This window comes from Vipera berus (assembly GCF_964194415.1).
Source record: "Vipera berus genome assembly, chromosome: 1".
NCBI lineage: Eukaryota > Metazoa > Chordata > Lepidosauria > Squamata > Viperidae > Vipera > Vipera berus.
The window spans coordinates 150,399,618-150,425,553 of NC_138202.1; the positions used below are offsets into that span (position 1 = coordinate 150,399,618).

Consider the following 25,936-nt stretch of genomic DNA (forward strand, 5'->3'; position numbering starts at 1 on the left):
CATCCTCTCTAGCTGCTCCCTACAGGCCCTGGTACTTCTCCAGCTTCTCATAAATCCTTTTTCCTAATGTTGCCCTCACATGACTAGACAGTAGTTAGAATGCCACCTTTGATGTGAGAGACTGGGTTCAAATCCCAACTGGTACCTATATTACCAGTATGGGTCCTTGGGCAAAGACCTCTACTGCTTCACTTGCCTACCTCAAACCTTAGAGTGACACAAACTAGGGGAATCATGTTGGCTTAGTCATCAACCAGATTTACAAGGTGTGCGTCAGATGTTGGGGAACCAAGACAACATATATTTTTATTTTAAAAAAATCAGGGCTTTTTTTCTCATAGAATGCTCAGAATGGCGTTCTGGCACCTTTTTTTGCAAAAAAAAGCTCCCTCTGAAAGCCTATTGTTGCAGGGCTAGGCAATCTTGGCCCTTTTTTATGACTCGTGGACTTCAAGTCCCAGAAATCCTGAGCCAGCCATGCTGAGGGGAAAGGGAAAGGTTTCCAAGCTGAGCCATGCTGGCTCAGGAATTCTGGGAGTTGAAGTCCTTGAGTCATAAAAGAGCCTGCAGTGGAGGAGGACATTAAAATTATTTACAGGGTTACTTCTTTAGGAACTAAACTTTTAGAATCTAAAACAGCTAATTCAAAAAAGCCAACAGGAAAGAACCTCACATTTTTCATCTGCTTCTGTCTTTTGGAAAGTAAAATTAGATAACAAAATAATCTATTTCCTATGTTAACATCTCTGCAATGAAATTAATAAAGGTAACGAAAGAAATGAGAAACATTTTTCTCAATGTAATATGTCTAATTTAGCTGATGCTAGAAAAAAATAGTATCTTTTGTACATACTCTCGAAAACTATTTTGAATCTAACCATCTATTACAACTAAACCACTTTAAATTAAACAATTCTTAAGAATGAAATATTCTTTTCTTTTATTAAAGAGTTTTACAAAAACAAGATTTTACAATATATCCCCAAATCCCCCCACCCCAAACCCCCCCACTTCCCCCCCCACTTCTCAGAGCTAAATACAGGATTATAGTTATAATAATCATATTCTAAATAAAAAGTTATACATGATATACAATTAACCAAATTCATAATGTGCTTTAACTCCCCTTTAACATAAAATCAACTCATAAGCTAAATGGAACTTTTTAGTCCCATATTTATTCTGAATATAATCTATCCATCTCCTCCAAACTGAAATATATCTTTCCTGTGAATGATCTTTCAAATAAGCAGAAATCTTAGACATTTCTGCAAGATTCGAAACTTTAAGCACCCATTCTTCTATAGTAGGCAAACTATCCTTCTTCCAATATTGTCCCACCAGTAACCGTGCTGCTGTTATCATATTCAACATCAAATTGGTTTCTTTAACATCACAATCTACAACAATACCCAATAAAAACAATTGCGGAGAAAACTTTATCTTTCTCTTAAAAATCTTTTGAATGTTCCACCAAATTTTAATCCAAAAAGCTTTTATATTTCTACAAGTCCACCTCATATGAAAATAGGTGGCTTCTAAACTACCACATCTCCAACATTTAGACTGTAAGTTAGGATACATTTTAGACAACATCTTGGGATCCAGATGCCATCTATAAAACATTTTATAAAAAATTTCTCTTAAGTTTTGAGCCTGAGTAAATTTAACATTTCTGACCCAAATTATCTCCCAAGTGTCCAACGAAATTGGTTCCTGAATATTTTGTGCCCACTTTATCATACAATCTTTAACTAATTCCGTTTCCGAATCCAATTCAATTAAAGCATTATATATCCTCTTTATATGTGCACAATTTAAGTCTCTAATTTGTTTTACTAAATTTTGATCTGTAATTGTGATGCCAACCTTTTAATCTAACTTCCACCTAGCTTTCAATTGGGTATATTGAAACCAAGAGTAATTTATGCTGTCTTGTCTTAACTCATCTAATGATTTAAGTTGCCAATCATTCCCTTCCAATCTAAGTAATTCCTTATAAGAAACCATATCCAAACTCACTCCCATAGATACGCCCTCTATCGCGTGTCCAGGAATTCCCCAAATCGGTATTTTATAATTTAACTTATAATAATACTTTTTCCAGACACGCAATAAAGCACTTCTAAGAATATGGGAAACATTTTTCTCAATGTAATATGTCTAATTTAGCTGATGCTAGAAAAAAATAGTATCTTTTGTACATACTCTCGAAAACTATTTTGAATCTAAGCATCTATTACAACTAAACCACTTTAAATTAATTAAATCCCAAGAATGAAATATTCTTAATTTGGACTTTACTTTTACTGTTTGGACTGTTGTGTGTTTTGAAAAATAGATTATTTAGAATCTAGTTATGTTGCACTTCAGTCTTTAAATAATTAACCTAGTATATACATAACAATATATGATGTTTTCCATGGTGAGCTTAACATCAATAACAACATTTATTAAAAAGGCTAAAATAATTTCTGGTGGTATTATCTGTACATTAAAATTTTGCTTAGTCACAATCTTTCACTTTTCACATGCTGGAAAAGCAATGGTCATGTATCCTAGCAAAAGATTTTACATATGTGCATAAGCGTAGTCAGTAGCATATGCCTTTTTTAAAATATCAAACATGCAAAGAAACAAAAATAAGTCCAAAATATCTGTATTACATCCAGAAATGCAAACTTTGCAACCAATATTTCTCATCCATAACTATGGCACCCTAATGATACCTGCATACATGCAAATGCTTCTCTTGGATCAGTAACGCAGCAGGGATTGCTTTTTCCTTCCAGTAGCAGATTGCTGGGAAATACCAAACATGGCCTTAAGAATTCCAATGTTTGTTACAAATTTTTCTGGATGTGGTTGGAAAGAAGCCTAGAAATGCCAGCACAAATACATCACACTTGCTGAATGTGCACACGCAACTAATTACAATCTTCAATTATATGTGATATATCCAGGGCTTTTTTCCCCATAGAATGCTCAGAACAGCGTTCTGGCACCTTTTTTTGCACACAAAAAAAAAGCTGAAGGAAACTGTTCCAGAGAGCCAAATTCTCCTCAGGCAGCCAGGTTGCAGAGCAGCAGAATGCATCACAGCGACGGGCCTTCAGATGGCTCAGATCGAGGGAAATGCGATCCGTACAGGCTAATTTAAAAGTGGGAGGGTAAGAAGGGCCGAGTGTGAACAGGTTGCTTAGCAACCTGCTTAAACAGTCTCTGTAACTTTCAGCTCCCAGTGCCTTGCCTTTTTTAAGCTGGGAAGTTGAAAAAAATGCTAAAAAGAAGGCAATAGAGTGCTATCAAAGAAAATGTATACATATAGCCAGCAGACGTTTAGGGAACCTTTATTTTTCATACACTGTTCGAATTTTGTTTTAATGCCATGGTGATACACAATCAAATGTAGTCAGTCTTTTTTTTTAATCCCAAAGCATCTGTTTGTTAAATACAGTATAACAAAGTTTTGGATGATGGAATTATTTTTTATCTAAGGATAACTAATGATAACAGTTCTTAAATCTGTTATTTTGTTTTATTTTTGCACAAAAAATTGTATAATTTGCATTTGCATTCATTTACAAATAGAATATGTTGTTAAAATGTATTGGTGTTGAAATAATTAGTGCACACATATACCTAAAACCAGTTTATTGCATTTGGCAATTGTACTAAAAAAAATCTCATTGTCAACCAATATAATTCATTTAATTTGAAATCAAGTGAAAAATTGATTTAAATTATTTTATTAAAACAAATTAATGGCAATTCTTTTATAAGAAGTTGCCTCAAACAAAATGAGTTTGACATGCCTGCTCTAGATAGTTGAATGCTCCAAAATAAATTCTAGTCCAGGCCTGTACATGCAGCCTACCAAGCACCCTTGGACAGAGCACAGACTTTTTTTTTTTAAAAAAAGTAATAAAATCACCACCACTGCCCTGAAAGTCATGTTGCCTAGTACCTCCATGGTTTACCATGACCACGAACTCCAACACTGTAGATGCTTTTCTAGTCACCAAATCATTGATTAGCCTACCAGCATTCCTTTGCAGACCACAAAGATTTTTAATTTATCAATGTGGGCCTTTCCCTTCTACAAGTTGCACAGACCTCTTCTAGATTTTCCTCTTGCCTTTCCGAGTTAACTCCTTGGTCTGTCACTGAGCAAGAATTGACTTTGTAGGGAAGCATATTATCATTTGATGTATATTTAACATATGTTCTACCTTTGTTTACCGATTATATAATATTTGTACGCAATCCACATGGCAAGGTTTGGGGCAACTTACAATATTTTTAAAATCATAAGATTAAAACAAAAAAGCAGGGCTTTTTTTCTCATAGAACGCTCAGAATGGCGTTCCGGCACCCTTTTTTGCACACAAAAAAAAGCTTTTGCGCAAGCTATGCTACTTCCTCTATTGGCTTTCAAAACCCTATTGGCTTTTGAAAGCCAATAGGAATTGCTGCTGACCGTGCCAAAAGACCTGGCCAGCAAACTTTGCACTGGCAAGTTGTCTGCAGCGAAGGCGAGTTGGCAGGAACTTTGCATCCCTCCCTGCTACCCAACTACACCATCTCAACTAGGTAAGTAAGAGAGGACAAGGAGTGGGAGGTGGATTCTGCAGAGTCCATGTGCACTCCTTCCTTGTGCTCACCCGTGTCAGCCAGGCTGGTGGCTTACCTGGTGCTGGACCTGTGCCACCGTTGCCTCTCCCTGCGTGCCTAAGTGGCCGCCCTGCATCGCCTGGCCCGCACCGCCTCCACCGCTTGCCCTGCGCAGCCCTGCCATATAGAGTGGGCCGCGCTGCTCCCACAGCACCAGCCACACCGGCTCCAGCCCCGGGGGGCAGCCCGCCACCAACACCCCTCGCACCCGTGACCACAGCAGCGCCACCCCCCTGCCCCCCTGCCTCCTGCACCCGCCAAGATGAGAGTTCCGGCACCTTTTTTTTTTTTAGAAAAAAAGCACTGGAAAAAATACATGTCTTGCTAGCAATTGAGCACTTATAGGTGTACATGAAGTCTTAGTTCTTACAAATTGCTGCCTTCTCATTGTTTCAGGCCTATATTATAGTGTTACTAGGCAACAAGTCTAGTCACCATCTTTCCTGCTTCCCGCCAAAAATCCACAAATAACACCCGAATGTATGTTATCAATCCAATTATCTAGAAACTATATGAGAAAAAAACCCTCAAAACTATCAATCCAAACTATTTATTTTATTGCCATTGTTTTACTGATTGAAAGTATGAAATGCAGGCCTGATTTGATTTCAAAAATGCAAATTGCAGTCCAAGGTTTCTGTGAACTATTGTCATTCTAAACTTGTTCCATTGTCAGACACGACTTTCATCCTCTTCCATAGCTCGGTGAAGGCCAGGAATGAAAGTCAACAGCTTCTTTTGAATACTTCCCTTTCTGCTTTTCCGTGGGAGAGTCCCAAAGATCTTTGAGAAGTTATCTCCATTCTTTGAAGGAGATCTACAGACATTGCTAGTCACACTGATACTCCGATGCCTTCTCAGTGACGTCTTCTTCACTTTGTTACTACCAGTTGGAAGAAAGCAGTCGTCTTCTGTGCTTGATTGTCGGCTAAAAACCTCCTTAGCGGGGTCTTCGAAAACACTGGATTGGTAAAAGCTGTCCTCACTATCCAGAGTCATTGAGCTAAGACGGCTTAAGCAGCTGCTTTCACTGGAAAATCGGGGCTTACTGCCCAGTGCAGATTCTAATCCAGCATGATCACCAAAGATATTAGGTCCTTCTAATCCTGCAGAATCTGGTAGTGAGCACAGTTCTCCTGAAGAGAAAATGGAAGAAAACAAGCATTATATTCTCAGAAATGTTTCTTTGTACCAGAAGAATACCAAAATTACCATTTGATTACTATGAAGACACTGGAAGCCTTTACATGTGGAGCAAAAGGTTAGTTTCCAGAGTTCTGTGAGACTTCTTCTATATGAGTGTGAATGTTGAACAGACACGAGGGTGACATGAAAGCCTCCTCATGTTGCCGAGTTACAATCCCCAGCAACCTTTAAGGCTGTTTCCTTGGTAATCGCTGGTAAAGTTTTCCTAGTATCACTCAGCCCTGGAGGCCTATTCTCATTGGTGTCATTTTGGCCTAAATCAGTATTTCTCAACCCTGACCACTTGAAGATGTGTGGACTTCAACTCCCAGAATTCCCCAGCCAGCTATGCTGACTGGGGAATTCTGGGAGTTGAAGTTCACACATCTTCTAATGGTCAAGGTTGAGAAACATTGTGTTGTGATTCAGGGTCAGCCTGTGGGTTCGGCAGTTGGGTCGGACGATTCAGAGGAGGAGGGGGGGGTGTTGGAGAGCTTGATGAGGGTGTTGGAGAGCTTGCTGATGATGGCCTTGAGGCTCCGCAGAGCCCTCAGCCAGGCCCCTCCCATCTGGTTACGACGCAGACCCAGCTGTGTGAGCCTGACAGCGTGGATGAAGATGACCCACAGCTGGCCCTGTTCAAGGACGCCCGACGCAGGAGGCAGTCAATCAGGAGTAAACAGAGGAAGGCAATGGGGCACCTCGGAAGGAGGCAGAGAGAAGCCACGCCCTGAACTGTTTAAAAGGGGAATGTGTGGGAGGGCTGGTTTGCTGAAGGCAACCGTTTGAATAGCGCCGTTTCATGGTTCGTGTCTTGTTTTGCTCTGTTTTATGTTAATAAATTTGGCAGGCTTAGTTCCAGCCTCTTGCCGTTTGTAAAGGGGTTGTCCCTGCCTTTTCTGCAGGGCCGGTAGTAGGCTGGTACAGAACACATTGGGCTAAACACTACTTGGTTGACTTTAGAAGAGACAATAAATTGCCGTGTTGCAGAGCCAGCAAAGTAAATGGTGAAGAATACTGGGAATTGTAGTTTAGATTATCTTCAGTCTCTGGATTGTAAACTATAATTTAGAAAGTCCAGATTCCAACTTTTTTCTGCCACTATCCCCTTCCATGAGCTTGACCAAGCTAAACAAATAAAAAAGACCAGGGTCACCTTATAGAGGCAGCATATAAATTTAATAAACAAACAAATAAATAAATGACACACTCATTGAAAATCCTAAGTGTCAATCAGAACTCAGCAGAGTCCAAAGGGGGAAAAATTAACGAAGACGAACTAAAATTAGTTTTGGTTTGTCTTTGGTAATTTTTTTCTCCTTTGGATTTGGTATTTTAATCTTTAATCTTTTGAATGAAATAAAAACATATTTTAAAAAAGTCTCCTGCAGCATGATTTTTAAATCTCTAGAGCACTCCATGCACCTTGACATGAAAAATAGAGATTTTTTTTCCAAATCATCCAGACAAAGTGATAAGAGTCAGACAGAAAAAATAGTGCTGGTTTATTTAATGCATGTGATGTATCTTTATATTAGCCTACATTGGGGAAATGACAAGGAACTTGTTCTGTACCAGCCTGCTACCGGCCCTGCAGAAAAGGCAACCCCTTTATAAACGGCAAGAGGCTGGAATGACGTCTGCCAAATTTATTACTACAAAAAACAAACAAGACTCAAACCAAGATTCAGGAGCTTTGAAACACTATCTGAGCGGTTGCTTTCAGCAAACCATCCCTCCCCAAACATTCCCTTTATAAAGAGTTCAGGGCGTGGCCTCTCTCTGCCTCCTTCCGAGAAGCCCCACAGCCTTCCTCTGTTTACTCCTACTTGACTGCCTCCTGCGTCGGGCGTCCTTGAACAGGGCCAGCTGTGGGTCATTTTCATCCACACTGTCAGGCTCACACAGCTGGGTCTCCATGGTGACCAAGTGGGAGGGGCCTGCCTGAGGGCTATCATCAGCAAGATCTTCAACCCCCTCAGCAAGGTCTTCAACACCCCCCTCCTCCTCTGATTTGTCTGACCCAACTGCCGAACCCACAGGCTGACCCTGAATCACAACAGAACTATAATAAAACTAAGCAATTGATAGCCATCAATAACCGTCAGAATGGCAAGATTAAAAAGAAAATCACTTTAATATCTAATTTTACAACTTTCTCGATGTGGCACACCCACCACAAAGACTATCGTCAATGTACGTTTCATAAAAGAAGCATATGGCTCTTATTCCTCTTCAGAACTTCCTTCAAACGACGCAAACAAAACTGAAACTAAGCAACTTTACAACTATTAACTGAGTCTGCGTCATGTCCATACAGAAATTGGGTGTTACCGTTTCTTACTTCTGCAACAGGACATTCAGACTTACCACAAGCTAGGTGCTTTTCTCGTAAGCACAGGGCCTGGAGCTCGGTCAACTTATCTTGCAGAGTTTTCTGTCAAAGGGAAAACAGCACTTAGTCATTTGGAAACTACTGTAATGTAACACAGTCTTTATCAGGCAGCGACTCCACGCTTTAGTTATTTCTCATTGTGCAAAATTTCTCCTGAAGGTATCTCAGGACTGGATACAATAATACAGATAATCCTCAACTTACGTTCATTCAGTGTCTGTTCAAAGTTACAACAGCCTTGAAAAAAGTGACTTATGACCGTTTTTCACACTTATGACTGTTGCAGCATCCCCATGGTCACCTGATCAAAATTCAGGTGCTTAGTGACTGATTCATACTTATGACAGTTGTCATGTCCTGGGGTCATGTGATCAGCTTTTGTGAAGCCAGATTCACTTAACAACCATGTTACTGACTTAACAAATGCAATGATTAACTTAACAACTGTGGCAAGAAAAGCCATAAAATGGGGCAAAACTCACTTAACTATTGTTTCACTTAGCAACATAAATTTTGGGTTCACTTGTGGTTGTAACTCGAGGACTACCTGTATATGAATTTTTCTTTTGTGTAACTCCAGTTCTAAATTACTTCAATGGAGCCTAATTGTTTTCTATTGTATCAGTAAATGACTTAACGTTCAGGTAGTCCTCGACTTAAAACCACAGTTGAGTCCAGAATTTCTGTTGCTAAGTAAATGCTAGGTGAGTCATGTCCCAATTTACGAGCTTTTTTGCCAGGGATGTTAAGCAAATCCCTGAAGTTGTTAAGTGAATTGTGCAGTCATTAAGTGAATCCGGCTTTCCCCATTGACTTTGCTTGACAGGAAATCTCTAGGATGGTTGCAAATGGCATTCCCAAGATCCTGGGAAGCTAAATACACGCCGGTTGCCAAGCACCCAAATTTCGATCACATAACTGTGGGAAGGTTGCAATGGTCATATATGTGAAAACTGGCCATAAGTCCCTTTTTTCAGTGCCATTGTAAATTTGAACGGTCATTAAATGAATGGTTATAAGTGGAGGACTACTTGTACTGAGAAAGTCACAGTAGAGGTTGTATTCCAAGCATTATTTAGATGGGCAGTTTCTTGGAGACTCAGGGCCACAGCTGCCCTTTGAGTAGTGGGCCAGTTGCTGCCCTCCCCCAAATTGGAAAGAGTTTGGTTAAACACTAATTTGCCACTTTGGTCCTATTAAACATCACAACTTGGTAGGAAAGCCATCAGCAGGTGAGCAAACCACTGTAGCGTAGTCCAGAAATATCTTAGGATGCAGTTAATTGCAAGGTTTAAATCTGCACTGGGGAGCTACTGATGGTCAGGTGGGTGTGAGGATCACTGGGCATCTCATTCAAACCAGTCATCCCAATAGAGGGATAGCAAGAGTATAAGCAGATCCCATGTGCTGCTTCCATAGATTGGGCTTTTCTTACAAATGTTGGAACAATTTACTTCTGGAAACTTTGTGGCTTGTATATAATTGATACCTAATCTCTCTATTCCAATGAGCCAAAGCATTACAGTAAGCAGAGAGGGAGAAAAAGGCAGTAGCTTATACTTTCTTCTTCTATTTTCTTTTCCATAACAAAAGCCCTGTATGGTAGATTGGGTTGAAAGAGAATGAGGTGTTCAGCTTCGCTCAGTGAGTTTTTCATTGTGGATGCTGGATTTGAATCTGGGTCTCCCTGGTCTTGGTCCAATTTTATAGAAACAGACAACAGAGTTTTGAGCTAGCTTCAGTGAATGTTGCACTTTAAACAAATAATAATAAACAGGCGTGTGCCTATAAATTCATTACTTGTTAATAGTAAAGGTAAAGGTTCCCCCGCACATGCGTGCTAGTCGTTTCCGACTATAGGGGCTGGTGCTCATCTCCATTTCAAAGCCGAAGAGCCAGCGCTTGTCCAAGGACATCTCTGTGGTCATGTGGCCGGCATGACTAGACGCCAAAGGCGCACGGAACACTGTTACCTTCCCACTGTAGTGGTCCCTATTTTTCTACTTGCATTTTTACGTGCTTTCAAACTGCTAGGTTGGCAGAAGCTGGGACGAGTAACAGGCGCTCACTCTGTTATGCGGCACTCGGGATTTGACCTGCCAAACTGCCGACCTTCTAATCGACAAGCTCAGCGTCCCAACCCACTGAGCCACCGCGTCCCTTACTTGTTAATAGGTTAAGCTTATATCTGTAGCTATAAAGCAGGGAGAGAAATCCTGGCAAAAACACCAAGTAGATAAGTGGAGGAATTGACTTTGACATCAAGTGTTTTCATTTATGGAGGAATTAACCTGGATACGGATTTTGTTTCTAGACTCTTTCTCTGTCCACTGAATTGCTCACATAGTTTCACAATAGTCCTGATTCAGTGGGGCTACTTTTGCTGGGATCCAGCTTTGCATCACTGAGCAGTCCAAGGGGTTCCCTTCATCTTAGAATCTGATTGAAGCCAATACACGTGCTTGCTTTCCATTTTATTTATTTATTTATTTTATTGGACCTGTATACCACCCTATTCCCGTAGGAAATAGAAATCGTACCTTCATGCAATGCAACTTGGTTTCCAGTTCCATTCTTTTCATAATCAGGGCTTCATTCACAGTATCTAACCTATAAATTCAATTACCGATATCATCAGCACCGTCCAATCAATAATTGCATTACTAATATCATCACCACCACCACCACCACCACCACCATCAGTTTTATACAATTTTATGACAATACAACCCTAAGAATGCAAGCAAGAGTTTTTTCAGATCAGTCCATTTCAGAAAGATAGCTTACAGAAAGAAATATCATTTAGGGGGCCAAGAAAAGTTTTTCCCATCGTAGCCAGCCACAAAGGCCTTTGGGGGTCTCTAATAATGATCCCATTGGGGGTGGGGAGAGAGAGAGAGAGAAAGAGTTCTGTGGATGCAAGTCCCCTCTATCTGAACTGGAAGATAGTTTAGCTAAAAGTTAAACTTTTAGTTATTTTGACTAGTAGTTAAAAGAAATAAGTGCCAGTAGTTAAGAAGTGAATGTAGTTGCAAAAGAATGCCACTTAATCATGCTTCCAACTAGTCAAAGGGAAAAACAATGAGAAAGATGGTCCGTCTAGTTGTATCTCAGGAAAAGAATAAGCAGCTGGACTGTCCACTATTTCTGATTTTTGGGAAAACTGTAATTTTAAGTGGCAGAGTGCTATCATTTAATCCTCATCCATTTGTTATGATATATCTCATTCATCCATCAGAAAGTCACCCCAGCCATCTCTCCACCCTGGTATAGTACAAAGATGTGTTTGTTCCCATTTGTAGTGGCTTTCCAATCTAAGAACAGCCATATCCCTTCCTTGGCATGTGAAAAATTAATGCACTAACCTCCACAATCAATAACAAATACATAACAACCTGGAGGCAGGTTGTTCCACTGATTAATTGTTCTAACTGTCAAAAAATTTCTCCAGCCTAAAACTAAGGAGAAATTTTCTGACAGAACAATTAATCAGTGGAATAACCTGCGTCCAGAAGCTGTGAATGCTCCAACACTGGAAGTTTTTTTAGAAGAGACTGGACAGCCATTTGTCTGAAATGGTATAGGGTTTCCTGCCTGAGCAAGGGGTTGGACTAGATGACCTCCAAGGTCCCTCCCATCATCATCATCATTGCTAAAATAAGTTCAGACAGCCGCCCAAGATTTCTTGGTTACCTTAAAATATTCCTAGATGATTTAATCATGTCCACCTGTTCTTTGTGACTTAGCCCTTCAGTGCTCACTCCATTGATGTTGATCAAGATGTAACCTGGGACAATTACAAAATGAAATATATTAAGTGTATTTTGATGTTCATCAATCTTTCTACATCCTCAGAAATGTGATCCCTTAAACCATAGGAATGCTAAGACTAGTTACCATGTTGGAGTCCAGTAAGAAATGCTGGGCTTCCTTTTTTCACGTTGCAAATGTAAGTGCAAATTTCCATGAAACGATTACTTTGGCACTAAAATGGAAGAATTAAAGAATTAAAGTAAAGAATGAAACAAAAGAATTATTGTTAGAAGAGAAACACTGCCTTGCAGTTTTGGGCCTCAATTCCTAGCTACCACTAGGGTGGCTATCTGTCCCCTTTTTCAAAGAATAGCCTGTTATTTTAGCTGGATTCACATGACTTATTGAGAAGCCAACTACATTTTAGTCTGGATGATGGTCAGTTGAATGGTTTATCACACAAATCCAACAGAGGAAGGGGAGTAAATCAATCAGGGATAAGGCTGCTAGAAAATGTCCTCCATTGATAGGATTGTCCAATACAAGCCCTTGAAGTTACTCATCATAGTTGGAAGTTGGCCAACAGTTACAAGACTCAGCAAACAGATGGCTCCTACAGACCCCTATTTTCTCACTGAGGGCTGGTGTATTTTAATAAAATTTAAGTTATTTAAATTTCCATTGATTACATCTATAAAATGATGTCTTAGTCTCTTCATTCTTTGGTGGTGTGTTTCTTCTTGGCAGTGTGTAAGCAGCGATCCTGAGCTTCTAACATGGTGCAGGAAGGTGAGGTTGCCTTAAATCTCTACCAAACTGCCTACGCCCATGGAAAGCTTCACTTGTCAAGTGCAAAAATAAACATTTCCTCTTTTTATCGTTTAAAGAAAAGTAACAAGAACAATCAGAGGAAAAAATAGGTCTACCCACCCAACAACTGGGCTGTCGTGTTCTTGCATTGCATATGACTGATTACCAAGCTGCAGCAATATGATTAGGAGGAAGCTCAGCCCTTGCACCACAGAAGATTCCCTGCACTGTTCCCCAATCTGAGATTCAATTTTTAGACATGCCGTAAAGGGAAGAAAAGGGAACAGGGAGTGTTGAAAAATCAAGAGGGCAACTGAAATCCCACTTTTAAAATGTGCATTGCACAGATTGGTCGCTGTTCTCTTGAGTTGTTTGACCCCAGGCCCTTCACAGACACCCCGAAAGAGAAGGAGCAAGGACCAGGACCCAGGCCCAAACATTTTGCTGCTTATGACAGAGGACAAGGTAGCATCCCCTACTGTTCCACATACTGTACAAAATCTGATTGGATGAGCAGTTGAATGTTTTCTCAACTGTGATAGGAATAGTACCTTTCCCTGCATCTGAAGGGACTAAGCTAACTTAAGAAGCAGCTCCAATTACCCGACACACGACTCTCTCCATAGCACAGTGTAGAAACGTCCTGGGATTTGATGCAGGGGGTAAATGACTCATTTTACCACCTGGTAGGGCTGGCCCTGTGAAGAACACGTAATCCCCTTTCATTCCGTCTTGGTGATTATTGGGCAATGGTCTCTAAGCTGAAAGACCATCGCCCCATAATTGCCCTCCACAGGCAACTGGGTGGTAGGCAGGGTGACAAAGCATGACACATGTGATGTCAATAGGCAAATGCCATCCCTTGAATCAGAAATAAAACAGTTGTTGCTATTTGGGCACCAGTGCCACTGGCAGAGGACACCACTGTGGTCCTCCTTTAATTCTACAGAATTGTATGAAAATGGATATTTTCAACAATTAAAAAAAGTGAACTTTGCATATGTTTCAGTGGTAGGGGAAAAAATACACACACACACACACACACACACACACACACACACACATCCTCCACGTAGGAATAGCTAAGATGCTTAAGAAGCAGATCAGCATTCCCTCTTTTTTTGTTTGTATTTTCAGCCTGCCTGTGCCACACAATCCCTTTGAATGTTTCCTTCAAAGAATTAAGATGACCACATATCACTGTTCCCTTCTAAGAAAGGACAGCTTCTTTCATGGTGAGTTAACTCTTGTGATTTCATGGGTATGCCTGTTCAATATTATGATTTCTCCCTAAAGACTTGCAACATAAGATACAGTAAATAACAACAAAAAGCACATGGCCCAAAATTGCTCCATCAGCTTTATTAATGAGGTTAGTTTTGAAGTCTCTTCCTTCAAGCCCCAGCAGCCAGTATGTAATTGTAAGTTCCTCAAGCAAAATGACTCCGATGGGTCTTCGGTGTCATTCACGCCACACTCAATAGAAGCAGTGCTCCAAGGATAGTAAGGTAGGAGCCACTGTTTCAATTTTCCACAAAGCCCCAGAATGCTTGATGCAGAGCACTGTACAAATTTAAGAGGAAGCGTTCAAGTCCTGCTGACGTTGAGCAATGAGCCAGTAACAATGGATGCTTTTGTTGAAGTCAGTCTTTTATCTCGAACTACTATTTGCTGTCCCACATATTAGCCCATGGAGATGGCTAAGCTAAAGCCTCACCTGGATTTCAAATCCAAAAGTTTCATTGTCTTCTTTGAAGATTATAAATGTCTTTCTGCATTAAAAAAAAAACATAGGAAGAACTTGTTAGGCTATGCCATCTAACATTACTACCAGTAGCAATTAGTAGATATAGTGAACAAAAATGGTAACTTATGAATGGGCTTTTCTTGTGAAATAATCTTTAATTTTACTGATAACAAAAGTAATACGGAAACCTCCTACATTGAGGAAATCAAATAGTTCTCCAGCTTTGTGTCCTCTAGCAGTTTTTAAGTAGGACAAAATCCCAAAATACCCAGAGGAGACCACATTGGAGAAGGTGGCTCTAGAATAACGGTGAAATAAATGAAATAAATCATTGGCAGAAATTAGAGAAAATGCAAGGCAAGGCAAGGATCTCCAAGCTGGAACTCAAAAAATTTAAAGAAATAGACCTGAGAGATTCTACTGTGTTCAAAATGGGCTTTAGTCATGATAAGGGAACAGAAAAGGCAGACAGCTGTTATCATTCTAAAGGGGGAATGCTAGATCAGTTCAACATGTGAAAAAAAAATTAACAATGGACACAGCTGAGAAATCAAGGTAGAGCAAAGTTTTGCTGTTATCTCACATCTCCTCCAGCTCACAATTTATGTTTATATTTATCTCCCTGGGATAATTTTGGGGACAACTGGCACGCAGTTAAATTATGTCTATTCAGCATATTTATTGTCTGCATCAATCCATGCAGGTTACATACTTGGCTTTCCGATTTGGTTGGATAAATCAGATGGTGAAGTTAACAGAACAGAAAATGGTGGGTCACTTCATTGTGCATTTGCTACCAGATCAATCAGCCGTTTGTTTCCCGTGGAAATGATATTGCATGTAATGTCTTTCAAGATATATTTTTAATCTAATATACATACCTACTTAATCTCTCTAATTTTGCCACAATGTGGCATAATAACCGTATTGTTACCGGTTTCACAGTGAGGTTGCTCTTATGAATTATTTAATCTTTTCACCTCTGTACAGCCCACATATTTCACTGCAGTAATCTCATGCTTACATCTTCACCATTCATTATGTTCCTCTATCTTCCTACACATTTTTTGCTTTACAGGCTGGAAGATAACAAACAAATAATAAAAGAATAGAGCAAAGTAATATATTTATTACCTGTGTGGGCCAAAAGATTTGCCTATGGAGCTCGTTCTATTTAAAGCAAGCTGGAAATAGAAATAGAAACCAGGAAATTAGTTCATCACATAAACACACAGACAAGCCTTTTTTTTCTATCAAATAAAATCACTAACATGATGAAAATATTACATGCAGACCAATAGAAATCCTTAATGAAATAAACAAGAAAATTGCTTTTCCAAATACTTCATCAGGAGAAGACAGCCAGTATAACTGTTAGAAATCTTGTTTTGATTGACCCCAATTTTGTTCATAACCAATTTTTTCAGAGTAGAAAGCCACATTCAGATCATAACCACAACAGCTATCTTCCATCTTTAGCTAGTAGTAGAATAGAATAGAGTTGGAAGGGGACCTTGGAGGTCTTCTAGTCAAGTCCACCGCTTAAGCAGGAGAACCTATACCATCTCAGATAAGTGACTGTTTAGCCTCTTCTTAAAAATCTCCAGTGATGGAGCGTCCATGATTTCTGGAGGCAAGCTGTTCCACTGGTTAATTTTCCTCACTGTCAGGAAGTTTCTCCTTAATTCTAGGTTGCTTCTCTCTTTGTTCAGTTTCCAACTTTTGTTTCTTGTCCTGCCCTCTTGTGCTTTGGAGAATAACATGACCCCCTCATCTTGTGGCAGCCCCTCAAATACTGGGATACTACTATCATGTCGCCCCTGTTTCTCCTTTTCTTTAGACAAGCCAAACCCAAGTCCTGCAGCTGTTCTTTGTATGTTTTAGTGTCCAGCCTTTGATCATCTTAGTTGCTTTTCCAAACTCTCAACATCTTTTTTGTGATATGTTGACCAAAATTGGCTGCAGTATTCCAGGTGTGGTCTTACTAGGGTTTTATAAAATGGTACTAATACTTCATGTGATCTTGATTCTATGCCTCTGTTTATATAACCCAGGACTGTATTAGCTTTTTTGGCTGCTGCTGCACACTGCTGGTTCATGGTCAAGTGATCATCCACTAGGACTCCAAGGCCCCTCTCACAGTTACTGTTTTTAAGCCAGGTCTCATAGAAATATATTAGAAATATATTCATCTGACTAGTTATTATGTTGAGTAGCTACTGACCGGTCCATCTTTGGCTGTCAAAAAGCCTCCCTGAATAAGAGATACTTTTCTTCTCAATGTGGGCATCTCATTCAGTTATCATGGACAGCTTCTTCTCCATAACGTCCTCTAAAGTTCTCATCAGATCTATTAAGTTCTTATCATAGTGAGTTCGAATGGGTGAGGAAAATCCTTTATTTTGCCATAAATTTGTTTTTGATAACATTCACATACCACATGCTAATTTGCCAATTGTTCAAATATATATGCGCCTTTTAAATTCTATTTGATTCTGAATATCCCCTTTTGTGACAGTACGCAAACTCCAGTTTATTTATTCTTTGTAAACTTTTACAGCCTCTCCTATCTTCCTGAACAAAATACCATATCAACATAGATTCCTCGTTCAAGAGGGGGGCCTTCGCCCAGGTTCGCCTGGTGCGCCAGTTGCGGCCCTATCTTAGCCGGGATGATTTGTGCACGGTCACTCATGCGCTCGTGTCCTCTCGTCTGGACTACTGCAACGCTCTCTACATGGGGCTGCCCTTGAGGACCACCCGGAAGCTCCAACTGGTACAGAATGCAGCCGCGAGAGTTGTGTTGGGAGTCTCCCGATACTCCCACGTTACACCTCTGCTCCGTGAGCTGCATTGGTTGCCAGTTGTCTTCCGGGTGAGATTCAAGGTACTGGTAACGGTGTTTAAAGCCCTCCATGGCATGGGGCCGGAGTACCTTAGGGAACATCTGCTGCCGGCATCAAGCTCCCTGCGCCCTGTGCGTTCCCACAGAGAGGGCTTCCTCAGGGTGCCACCGATCAGAGAATGTCGATTGGTGGCCCCCAGGGGGAGATCCTTCTCTGTGGGCGCTCCGGAGCTGTGGAATCAGCTACCGGTAGAGCTCCGGATGGCGCCCGATCTTCGCTCCTTTCGTCGCGATCTCAAGACGTTTTTGTTTGTACAAGCCGGCCTAGCCTGATGGGGATCGGTGGGGTTGTTTTATCTTTGGTCTCTTAATTTTATCTTGGGGTTTTTAGAATTGTACTCCTATTGTTTTAACTAGGGCAACTGTTTAATCTCTTTTTAATGTTTGTATTTGGTATTTTATTCTGCCCTGTGAACCGCCCTGAGTCCTCAGGGAGAAGGGCGGTATATAAATGTTATTAAATTAAATTAAATTAAATTAAATATCAAGGAACTATGAAAAAAGAACAACAGCAGAAAAGAACAGCAGCAACAACCTGAGACTATATTTTTGCAGATTTTGATTCTTTTACTAGGGTCCATTCTAGTTGTACAGAATTTTTAGCTGGAATCTACCAATTCTGATAAATTTGGCACTACTTAAAAGACCGTAGGAGGACTTGGTTCAAGCATCTTTAGTCATACACCTGATGCTTATAAATCGAGAGAATACTGTGGGCCTTCTTCACTGGAAAACCAGAAGCCCCAATGAAGCAGGACACTGTATGAATTGGGCCTTTTTATTATTTGTTTTTCTGCCAACCTAGCAGTTCGAAAGCACGTAAAAATGCAAGTAGAAAAATAGGGACCACTACAGTGGGAAGGTAACAGCGTTCCGTGTGCCTTTGGCGTCTAGTCATGCCGGCCACATGACCACGGAGACGTCCTCGGACAGTGGTGTAGCGTGGGTTGTCAGCACCCGGGGCAAGGGAAGTAATTTGCGCCCCCTAACCCGTGGATTTTAGCACTCGAGTGGGCGGCGACCCGGCGGCTCGGATCGGATTCGCACAGCCAGCACTGCAGTGAGAGAGAGTGAGTGAGCCAGGCAGGGGCAGAGAGCTGCGAGTGCGAGCGCGCCCCCCCAGATGTTACGGCCGGTGCGGCCGGCCCCCCCTGCACCCCCCACGCTACGCCACTGTCCTCGGACAAGCGCTGGCTCTTCAGCTTTGAAACGGAGATGAGCACCGGCCCCTAGAGTTGGAAACGACTAGCACGCATGTGCGGGGGAACCTTTACCTTTACCTTTACCGTTTGTTTGTTTGTTTGTTTGTTTGTTTAAATATATTGGCCACCCAACTCCAATGATCTCTGGATGGCATATAAACTAGGGAAAATATAAAAATATTTAAAAGCACTTAATATTGTTGCCTTGAGTTAAATTTAGTCAGACAACACTATTTACTGAGCTCTGAACATAATATTAAAATATATTCTCTGTAGCTCATTTACACCTCTCTGTAGTTTTCCTCATAATGATGCAACTGTAATTTTCTATTGCTTTCTTCAGAGATTTTTTTTTAAAAGGGATTTCCTGAAATTTTCTCTATATGAACTAACTAGCTCTATCCCTATTTAGTTTCTTAGCCCAGGTAATGTGTGCCACCTGCTGTGATAATGAACAATTAACGGGATATACAGTAAATGAACATTATGTGCAATGGTCCTTTATGAAGCCACCTCTGGAAAACACATTTATTTCCAGTTGATGAAACATCATTCCAACACCAAAACTACCAGGATAGCCAGGTAGAAGGACTAAATCTCGAAAGGTGAGGACTAATAATTCTGAGGCTAGACAGAAACATGGAACAAATATCTCCAACCCTCAGGACCATTGACTCAAAAAGATGCTGAGGAAAAGGCCTAGGATTTAAACCTTGGGGAATGACATAGAGACCTTCACTCCTGTGATCTTACAAGATCTTCTTGTAAGTGTGCATGACTTCTTTCTCATCTGTAGCAAAGTAGCTTGTTTAGCCGTGCTGAATCTTTGACGTTTCTACAGTTAATGGAATCAAAACTGGTTTCTTGAGGGCTTATATCTAATGTTGCACCTTAAGTGAAATCTGCTGCAGAGATGGTAAATATGGTGGTGAAGGGCTGCCCTTAACATTTATTTTATTTTTATTTTATTTTTATTTTTATTCCATTTATATCCCGCCCTTCTCTGAAGACTCAGGGCGGCTTACAAGCTTAGCAGTAGCCTTCATTCTATGTATATGCCTGCTTATTAGGGCTTTCACACACACCCCAAGCGGCATTATTACAAAGTCAGCTTATTGCCCCCAACAATCTGGGTCCTCATTTTACCTACCTCGGAAGGATGGAAGGCTGAGTCAACCTTGAGCCTGGTGGGATGCGAACCTGCACTAATTGCAGGCAGCTGGTGTTACTTAAGGAGGCATTAGCCCACTGCTCCACCAAGGCTCTTAGGGAGAGCTGTAAAATAGATGGGCTAGCTTGCATATGTAGATGGGGATATATTTGAGAGAGGAATTTCAGAGGGCTTCTGGTTTTTTTAATTATGATGTTAATTCTACTATTCTAAGTTGGGGGGAGTTGACAGCTACAAAATAGGACTTTTCTAAGGCAATCACAGAGAGACAGTGGTTTCTCAGGAGTGGCCTTTATATTAACTAACAGCTAAGTTTTTGTTCTCTTTAAAATGATCTCTTAAAAATGTGTTGTTTTCTGTCCTTTTTTTCCTCAATGTTTTTCTGAGGCCACTTTGGGCATTTGGATATGGTGACTGATGGTTAGAAAACAAGATTGATCTCAGATATTCTCTCAGGTGAAGAAATTATTGCCACAGAGATTCAAACTCTGCAGGGGCATCTTCAAGCACAGTCAATGATTCCAAAATGGCAGGTGAGACTGGTCAATAAAAGCCCCACCCCTTTTATCTGTGTGAAGTGTGTCCCATGCACATTAAGAAGGAGGTAGAAGTTTGGACAATCACACCCAACATTTTGAGCTGTTGTGCCCCCCCTCCCTTACACTGTCTCAAGTAATACAATAAATAAATTAACAAAGCCCAAGTGACTAATTAGAGATTGTGGGGATTTTTTTTGTCAAAGACAGAATTAATAATGTGTGATTATTCAGAAATAACTTCTATTGAGTTCATCTGTAAGAACAAAACTCATCTCCCTAAAATAGAGAGTAAGAGATGCTCCTGGTTTAACTACCACCATATGATCTTCTCAACATATTCTTAAATGCAGCAGAATCCCCATTTGGCACAAGTAGACAGTTAAGAAAAAGCAACAGGACTTTAGGTCAAAGGTGGCTTGGACTATTGGCCTGATCTTAAGCACAGAACCCGTGACCGGCAGTTTTAAAGCGCCTTCTCTATGCTGGCACCCTTCAGTTGTATCAGGACTGCGATTCCAAGAATTGACTTTAGTCAAGCTGACCCAGGAGGCTGCTGTTATGGGAACAAGATGCATTTTTGGATTGCATTAAAATCAGTTGGGATTACAATCCCTTTATCAACACCACTCTGCTACCTAGAGATTGCCCAAAGCATTTTCTGTCTGACAGAGAAGAGCAAAGGGCACCCTGCACTCCAGCAACTTTCATAGCGCTGAAATTGCTATGAATTATTTAGGCATGTGAAATAAAAATATATTCCAGAAGAGGGAGGAAGGAAGAAAGTGTTCATAAATACATACACATGTATATCTATATAAAGCCAATTATATATGTATGTGTATGTATACACACACACGCACACATATACACTGAGTAACGTGAAAAAAAGGAGAAGAAAAAAAATATCACCATCTAAATTCCTACTAAATTTCTGTAATTCAAGCAACGCTCCTGGTACAAAACTAGTTTAGCCTTGAGTCTTCTGAGTTGCCAGTAACCATCTTCTACATTTGTATTTCTGGTTAGCCAAAAAGAAAAGAAATATGTCTTTTATAGTCAACACAAACAATATCCTGCAAAGTTCTGAAGTAAGCAGTACCTGTTTGCAGTCCTTGGCCAATGTCCCAGTTGGGTCTGGGAACCGTTGTCTTCTCTGGTTGTCCAAAGGTGGAACGGCAAATGGCTCCAAAGATGGGCTGTAATTGGAGCTGAGACAGTAGCCCACACAGTTGGCATTGCCTCTCTGTTGAATCAGCCTCTTCAAGGACATCTTGCATTCAGGCTGAACTCATTCATGAGTGAGGAAGCCGGCTAAAAGCATAACCACTCTAGCCCAAAATATACCAAAAAAAAAAAACATAGGGGAACTCATGTGACTTGTGGTTTAGGTGCAGGTTACATAAATCTGTTTTCTCAGAGCACTCAGTGTTACTCACGGCATGTAGTGTTTGGTTGGGGGTTTTTTTTTGGTTTTGGTTTTTTTGCTTATGAGACTGAACAATCTGCTTATTCTTCCCCTGCCTCCTTCAGCTAGTGGCAGATAGAAGGGACTCTTAACACGCTATTTTTCTGCCCCTTGATAATCTGTGTCCAAAACACCATCTGTCAATCTCTCCAGATCTGATGGTTTGATTTCTTTTATAAATGTCTTTACATTTTTTTTTATTAAGGGACCCACCATTTGCAACAGCATGGCAGAAATCAGAGAGAGATGGGGAGCAGGGAGGGTGGGGGGGGAGAGAGAGAGATTAAAACTGTTACTTAAAAGTAAAGCAACCCTTTTTCAAATACATCAGTAGGGGAATATTACTCATTTTTGAATGAGACAGGGCTCTCCCTACCTACCTGACTCTGGCAAGGTAGAGATGAAAAGTTGGGAATCATGTTTTATTTTCAGTGCTCTATACAGAGTTTTCCAGGTTGCACCTAGCCACAGCACAAACATTTGTTTATTTTTATTTTAATCCCATTTATATCCCGCCCTTCTCCGAAGACTCAGGGCGGCTTACAATCTAAGCACAAATCAAATGTGCTTAGCAATAGCCTTCATCCTATGTATATGCCTGTTTATTAGGGCTTTCGCCCCCCTCAAGCTGCATTTTTACAAAGTCAGCTTATTGCCCCCAACAATCTGGGTCCTCATTTTACCTACCTCGGAAGGATGGAAGGCTGAGTCAACATGCCCCCAGCAACTTATTTGCTCTACCATCATCCACTCATGATGTTTTCATTTCATTCCCAGTCTACCATATTTGGTTGTCTCAGTATTAAAATAACATTTCCTCTTATTCCAACTCTGCCCAATGCCACCTTCAAAGTATATTCCATCAGGCTTTGGGCTCTTCCTCCTAGCAAGCTTGCGGTCTCCCCTGCTGAATTTAAGCAGTTTAGGAGTGTACAGATTTCACTTCTTAAGCTTTGACAATCATGCCAACTAGTTGTTCTGTCAGGTTTTTGGTAACTAAGACTCCTAATTGGTGGGCTCCTCTGTTTCTAAATTCCTCCCACCTGTGCTGGGAATACAAGTGCCAATAACTTTCCATTCCAAGGGTGGGTTTTGACGACATGTGGTTTCCCATTGAGAGACCTTTTGCATGAGCCCCCCCTCCATTGATTCTCCCCACATACTCAACAGTTATCTGTGTGGTACAACAACTACTAGACTGTTGGGCAGGGAAAGGAAACACCACCATTTAATAGTTGGGATACTAGGGAAAATTAGCCAAATCCATGTCAATTTCACTCATCTGAGAGCTAGTCTGGTCTAGTGTTTAAGGCACAAGGCTAGAATATGAGAGACCAGTAGTTCTAGTCCTGCCTTAGACTTGAAAGCCAGCTGGGTGACCTTGGGCCAATCACACTCTCTCTGCCCAGCTCATAGGGTTGTTGTTGGGAAAATAAAAAGAGGAAGGTGTGTTAGATATCTTCATTGCCTTGAGCTATTTGTAAAAATAATAGGGCTGGATATATGATTGATAGATGAATGAATGAATGAATGAATGAATGGATGGATGAATGAATGAAGTAAAGCAAAAATAGTCCACTATTTCATCAGTCCAGCCTTGGAAATGGGAGGGGAGAAGTCCAGTAATTCATTGGTCCTCTCTGACCACTTTTTGTTGCCTTCCACATTGGAACACTGGTTGTAGGTCCGAATGGGGAACTAGTGCTTCAGAGGACTGCTTATTATAGATAAAGAAAGAATCCATGATAATAGAGCCTTGGTGGAGCAGTGGGCTAATGCCTCCTTAAGTAACACCAGCTGCCTACAATTAGTGCAGGTTCGAGTCCCACCAGGCTCAAGGTTGACTCAGCCTTCCATCCTTCCAAGGTAAGTAAAATGAGGACCCAGATTGTTGGGGGCAATTAAGCTGACTTTGTAATAATGCCGCTTAGGGGTGTGTGTGTGAAAGCCCTAATAAGCAGGCATATACATAGAATGAAGGCTATTGCTAAGCACATTGGTTTGTGCTTAAATTGTAAGCCGCCCTGAGTCTTCAGAGAAGGGCGGGATATAAATGGAATTAAAATAAATAAATAAAAATAAATATGCCCAAGAACTGCAACACAAAGTACAGGAAGTTTCCAGCAACACATGAAGAGAATGCATGGTAGCAAAACCACATCCCAGGCTCATGTTTGTACAAGTCAGAAAGCCCCACTTTTGAAGTTCATCAGGTATCAAGCTCTGCCAGGCAGGCAGACTCAAGAAATGAGAACCACATGGGTTTCTGGAAAGATCTTTATTTCTAGGAGGGCAACTTACAAAATCTTGAAAGCCTGCCAAAATCATGTCTGCAGAACTTGGTCACACCTGGTGTAAGAAAACTCTCCTTCTGGAGCTTTCTCCCCTCCTGTAGACTCAGGTGTCTCTTTTGCCATGTCCCTGTTTTTTTACCATGTTCCCAGGACCGGCTGGACATTCTGCAATCCATCAAAGCAGGAAAGCATATTAAATATGTTCTTGAGGTCCATATGATTATGAAATGATTGCTTGCTGGCAGTTAACAAGTCATGCAGAAAAGGCTTTTGTTATCCATTATCTTGGAAGGAAGTTGGTTGGCTTCAGTGACTTAACAGAAGTAGAGGTGGGATGGTGATTAGCAGTGGGGATCACAAGGCTGATGCTGTTTTGTCTAGACTCAAGAATGAATGGAGAACATTTTAGTTCAGCTGTGGGCAGGGATTCACATTCTAACACTTTTAAAGTATGTTGAAATCCTTATAACAATGCTTCTTCTATTATATTCTTTTCTTTGGGTGTATAGGTCAGTAACATAATAATGGTAACTTGTTCCCTTGTCATCTCTTTATCACTCAACATCACTACTATGGGAGCTGTGTTGGCTGCCAGTTGATCCCAGGTGCAATTCAAGATACCGGTTTAATGTAATTTTCTTCCCTCCCCCAGTTTTTCAAAGCATATGGGCAGCTGTTCAACATATGAGGGCTGTGCAAAATTAAAAGCAACAGATATCAATCAACAAAACAAAATATATTAAAACACCTTTTGTTGGAAATGATTCAGAACAATCAATTATGTTCACATAATCCTGCATTGAATAGTCCTCATAGTAGCTTTTCATATGATCTTTAGACTCAGGAACTTGGTCTTCTTCAACAGGGCACCAGATAACAAACCACAGACAAAATTAGTGTCATATTAGCAATATTGGATAAGTGCAAATAGGAAAACCACTCTTTTGTGTGTGCATGGTTTTAATAGGCTAATGTTACAGTTAGATATATGCCTAAGGTAAGGCTTTTTAAATATTATTTTCTGGAATGTGTGTTATTGCAGTAAAACTATATGAAATATTTATCCTTTTGTTTTGTAATGAGATATACATTTTAAAACATATCAAACCATTGCTTTCATTAGAAATCTTGATGAGTGCTATGAATCATAATAAAACAACCTTTTATTTGGTGAGGATGTCCTTTTGCTACTTCCAAATACTTGATGTGGTTGCTGCCCACATTCAAACCTTTATCCTCTCACATGTGTTTATTTTAACAAGTTAGGGTAAATTTCAAAGGCTCCTTCCATCATGGATTGGGCTAGGAATAACAGTTTTCACTAAGTAATATAAAAATGCATGATACCACCGGGGTGATGCACAATAGGAAAACAGTATTAGACATGTATTTTTTTTCCCTTGGGATCTTCATTGTGAAAGCTCATTAACTACCAAACTGTTTGGAGTAGGGCTTCCAGCAGTTCACCGGTCACACTTCAAACCACCTACTAAACATCCTATGATACAAAGGGGCACTGCACAGATACCCATAGTAGCTATCTCCATGGTTGCAGCAACACAGTGGACACAATGAATAGGTATGTATGTTCTACAGTAAATAGAGTTGCTTCCTCTGTCCTCCACACAACAATTTCCAGATGAGGAACATAGAAACCCTTGGCAACCCAATTTGCAATTTTAGAGAAAAATGTTTTGTTTTGACTTTAATTTGGAAAGGGCTTTTGTAATTGAGAATCTTGGTTTTGAACTCAAGACAGATCAAAGAGTTAGGCAGTGCTGACCCTAATTAAACCA

General features: G+C 40.5%; 1 protein-coding gene across 1 annotated transcript; it reads right to left on the minus strand.

Annotated features, from left to right (window-relative positions):
* Positions 1 to 5,060: 5,060 nt before the first annotated feature.
* CYTIP (cytohesin 1 interacting protein) lies at positions 5,061 to 21,695 on the minus strand. Its single transcript, XM_081341690.1, has 8 exons — positions 21,481 to 21,695; positions 15,699 to 15,748; positions 14,535 to 14,589; positions 12,152 to 12,239; positions 11,948 to 12,041; positions 10,795 to 10,864; positions 8,230 to 8,296; positions 5,061 to 5,810 (listed from the first exon to the last, which is right to left on the minus strand). The coding sequence occupies exons 1-8, from the start codon at positions 21,649 to 21,651 to the stop codon at positions 5,347 to 5,349; spliced, it is 1,059 nt and encodes a 352-aa protein (XP_081197816.1). The 5' UTR covers positions 21,652 to 21,695; the 3' UTR covers positions 5,061 to 5,346.
* Positions 21,696 to 25,936: the final 4,241 nt, after the last annotated feature.

What these genes read in the sequence shown, in the direction of transcription:
- CYTIP (XM_081341690.1), bottom strand. Translation starts at nt 21,651, where the DNA reads ATGTCCTTGAAGAGGCTGATTCAACAGAGAGGCAATGCCAACTGTGTG. An exon ending in TCTTACTGGACTCCAACATG is followed by an intron (nt 12,042 to 12,151) that starts GTAACTAGTCTT and finishes TAATTGTCCCAG; the next exon opens with GTTACATCTTGATCAACATC. An exon ending in CCAAGTTGCATTGCATGAAG is followed by an intron (nt 8,297 to 10,794) that starts GTACGATTTCTA and finishes TCCCTTTGACAG; the next exon opens with AAAACTCTGCAAGATAAGTT.